At 48.3% G+C, this 4197-nt stretch overlaps 1 protein-coding gene across 1 annotated transcript in view; it reads right to left on the bottom strand.

Annotated features, from left to right (window-relative positions):
* LOC103082568 (protein FAM205A) overlaps nt 1-2453 on the bottom strand; it is a 6334-nt gene extending 3881 nt beyond the window's left edge. Inside the window, 4 exon segments of the mRNA XM_082931509.1 lie at nt 3-54; nt 1080-1140; nt 1687-1732; nt 2310-2453. Of these exon segments, the coding sequence (XP_082787635.1) occupies nt 3-54; nt 1080-1140; nt 1687-1732; nt 2310-2453 (303 nt within the window).
* Nucleotides 2454-4197: the final 1744 nt, after the last annotated feature.

The raw sequence follows: 4197 nt of genomic DNA, 5'->3' as shown, positions 1-4197 counted from the left end.
GAATCTGCACACAGGAGCTAGTGCACGCTCCCCTCCTGAGGAAGCCAGCCCTGGCTGGGAGGGAAACATGGCAACTGTTTGTTACTGATGGAGTGACATCTGCCTCTTCGCAAGCGTGTGGCCTGGAGATTGTGCCTGCCCTCCCCCTAGTCCTATAAACCCTGAGGCCTGCATCCGCTGGGTGTTTACTCATGTACTTTTTTTTTTTTTCCCTAGGGAAATGCCATTTGGCAAGTTATGGTGGGCTGGTCTGAGGGCCTGGGGCTTATTGGGCGAGGTCTCAGACAACAGCTGGGAGCACAGGGCCTTGAGAGACTGGGAGGTGGGTGAGTTCCCTGCTGACCTGTGTTGAGAAGCTGAACTAGGAGAAGGAACCAGGTAGATGGGGGAGCCAGTAGTTAGCTGATGGGGCAGCACCAGGAACATCACCAGGTAGAACCTGGAGTCATTCTCTTTTGGGGCTTAGGCCGCAGCCTGGTATTCAGTATTTCTAAACTGTAGAAAAGGAGATCCTTTTGGGAATTCTGTGTTCTGGGGATTAAAGGGTGTACACAGCGTCTCTTGAGAGTCCATCCCCGTTCTCTAGAGATGTAGAGAAGAAGGGTATAATATATGACAAGCTCCTGTCTGAGGGCTGTCCCAGGAACTGGCCCCGCTGAAGACAGAACCAGAGGAGGTAATGTCAGCCGGGTCCAGGGAGCTGCCCTTGAAAGGGTGTAGCTGTAAAGGGAATATGAAAATGATGACAGTTATTCACTCAATTATCCATCCTCCTGACTGTAAAACTTGTCTTGTGGCTGGGTGCAAACCCATGTAGAGTCTTTTGTGAACTATGCACTAGTGAAATCCTGAATTCCAGGGCCACTGTGAGCCTAGCACAGAGCAGAACTAGGAAACTCCTCTCTCCTGAAATATCTGATCCCCCTCTGCCCTGGCAACGCTCTCAACCAGTGCTCCAGGCTCCACTGTCTGGCTCCCTCTCAGCCACTGTCCTTCTCCCCAACCCTGCCCCAGGCCAAGCAGAGAAGTGATCACAGACCAGGCTGGGAGTTGGGAGACTGCAAAGAGCAGGAGATCACCTTCTCATGACAGAGAGCAGCTCCCACAGCTTTTCAGCTTCTTCCCGGGAAAGTCTCCTAGCTGAGAAACCAGGAGACAGTGTTACATGGAGCAGGAGTGGACCCAGGGACATCCTATAGGAAGCTGAAGGCCTCTGAATGAGAGGAGACCGCAAACCCAACAGTTAGTGCTGTGAGGCACGTCTGTGCACCACTCAACCAGGTATGGTGTGCTCTCCTGGACCTGCTCTCATTTGATCTTCACAACTACACTGTGAGTGAGGCAGGATCATCAGATGCCCATTTCATGGTAACGAGACTGAAAGATGAAGTGACTTCCACAGGGAAGTGGAAACTAGTAAACATAAAACTAGTAAATGACACAATTAAGGACTTCTTCCCTGCTTCCTCACTCTTCATTCCCAGGGGTAAGGTAGAAAATTTTGGAACATTCCCAACTCTGATTTCCCACCCAAAACAGTTTTCTGGCAGATTTTGTCAACTTGGAGAACTGAGGCCTTCAGTGGTTAGAGCACCTGGCTCCTGGCACCAGGGGTTATCGAGGGACGGGGTTCATGGGAATCTCACCCACAGTGGAGGGCAGTCAGAGCAGAGACTGGGACTTTACCTCTTGATGCTGCATCTCTAGTGCTTTGTCTGACTTTTCGGTGACGCTTAAAGGTCAAAGAGAGTGTGAAGCTGGGACACGATTTTCTTTTTCATGTCTAAAGTGAAACAAAGGAAATATACATTTCCCAGTCCGTTTCTATATATCTGTCTGTATGTTATACACTCTCCTATATTGCCTTCCTGTACTCCACCCTTTCACCTGAATATTTCATTTTTCTATTTATTGTGTGCTTACTTCAGGGCTCTCCACATTCCATACCTACTGTCCCCTTTCCCAGCACAATATTTTCAGGGGATTTAGTGTGACACAGGAGGAATAATGGAACTGATTAAATGGTTAGTGGTTCTCAGCCAAGGACTTTTGCTTGCTAAGTCCACCAATCAGAAAAATCCCCCATTTTGGGAGGTCAGAAGAGATCCAGTGAGGTAGATTCCATTTTACCTAGGACTCAACCCAAGCCAGATAGAGAGATTCTTGATTTTTCAATTAGAATACACTGCAGGGATGGCCTGGCAAAGAATTATTTCTAGGCTCTGAGAAAGAGAATTACTATAAAGAGTAACTGAATGTATCTTATCTGAGGCGTGATTAGTTCAGCCATGGTCATAGTGTTTCCCTACCCGGCAGCAGCTCATTTTAGGTTCCAGTGTTAATCCATGGTAACTCTTTTTCACTTGCCAGATAATTAGGATAATAATGAAGATGGAGCCATAGGTATAAAAGGGATACCCCAAATCCCACAGAACAGAAGTCAGGCTCAGCATGGTCTAAGCCTCATTAGCATAAGGAGACCAACCATCCCTATATGTAGGCATTCAGGATCCTGGTGCCTAATGACTCCCAGTGCTATGTCTTGTGGCCTCTGCCTCACAGATGACAGAACCAGGCCACCAGACTGCATCACAAAGCCCTCCTGTTTCACAAGGCAGGTGTGGTGTCAAAGACCTTTACCTGTCTAGGGAAGCTCACTGGTGATTCAGTCTGTAGATGAGGGTGTCTGGTTTTCTGTAAGGACTTAAGGTGCCGCTCACAGGCAGTGTCTGTGCTCCCACTTTGTCTTCATTCTCCACACCCTCCACCAGCCTGACAGCTCGGCTCTTCCTTCGCAACAGTCGTCTGGTCACCCATCCCCCGAAAACTGAGGAAGAGTGGCTGGGACAGAGGAACCTCTATAAACTCCTCCACCTGTACTGGAAATATATGTGTGAAGCACACATGAGTTTAGGGACGGCAGAGTCTGGTATGGCTTGGGAATGGAGAACTTTGATGTTACAGGCAGTGGGTGATGGGAAACCAGAGGTGCATGAAGGGGACCATAGTTGATGTGGCAGCAAAAGGCCAAGGTGGCAGCATCTTTAAATTTAAATATGTGGCGGAAGGGAAGCCTCTATTCTGCGTGCTGGGAAGAGAATGTAATTACTGCCTTCAATGGAGGCACATGAATCTGGTTCACTTCTGGAGGACTATCCAAAGTTTTGTGTTCCAAAGCACCTCTACCCATGTGACAGCATTCCGCTTGCTCAGGAAGATGACTTCCTACAGAGAGAAGTGGCCACTTCCAACTAAGGATATATGCTCTGTATCTACTCTGGATATATGCTGTTTACCTGAGGAGTTTGTTTTTTTTTTAACCTGGATTTTGCTAACTTTTAGGAATGACAGGTGTTTTCCAACCAGCCCCAGGATCCATCACTCCTACACCTTGACTATTGATTTAGACATTATGTTACCTGCTTGGCTGTCTGTGGATATCGTGATATGACTCCAATATCTCAAAATTTCTGAATTTCCTTGAGAGTCTTTCCCTGGTAAAAGTGGTTTCCCAGCCAAAAAATTCTTGGCCCCAATATCTCTGAAGTTACTACTTGGTCCTTCCTCCAGCATCCAGTCCTCCACCCATCTGGCATGGTGAGCCATCAATCTGTGCTTAGTCCTAAGCTGGGCAGTGTCAAGGGTACAAAGATATTTTAGTCATGTTGCCTTCCTACTTTGAAGACAGTTCACTATCTGGAAGAAGACTAATCCACACAAAGTAAGAGCCAGCAATGTAGAACAAATGGAATTATTTATTCAGTTGTGAGGCCCAGGTCACAAACATCCCATTCTTTTTTTTTTGCGGTACGTGGGCCTCTCACTGTTGTGGCCTCTCCCATTGTGGAGCACAGGCTCCGGACGGGCAGGCTCAGCGGCCATGGCTCACGGGCCCAGCCGCTCCGCGGCATGTGGAATCTTCCCGGACCTGGGCAAGAACCCGTGTCCCCTGCATCGGCAGGCGGACTCTCAACCACTGCGCCACCAGGGAAGTCTAACATCCCATTCTTGAGGGGAAAAAGCATCGATGGATGGTCAGAGAAGGCTCCCGGTTAGAGAGACATTGGAGTTGAATGTTTAAGGGCAGGCTGTGGGTGAAAGGAGTGTGTGTAGGAGAGAAACTTACTAGCAGATGCATGGGCCATGGAGTTCATTTGGCAGTAAGAAATGCAATCTACCTCTAGCAGAGGTGCAGGT

Source organism: Lipotes vexillifer, unplaced genomic scaffold, assembly GCF_000442215.2.
Source record: "Lipotes vexillifer unplaced genomic scaffold, Lipotes_vexillifer_v1.1 scaffold2225, whole genome shotgun sequence".
In the NCBI taxonomy this organism is placed as follows: Eukaryota; Metazoa; Chordata; class Mammalia; order Artiodactyla; family Lipotidae; genus Lipotes; species Lipotes vexillifer.
This window is presented reverse-complemented; position numbering and strand designations above follow the sequence as displayed.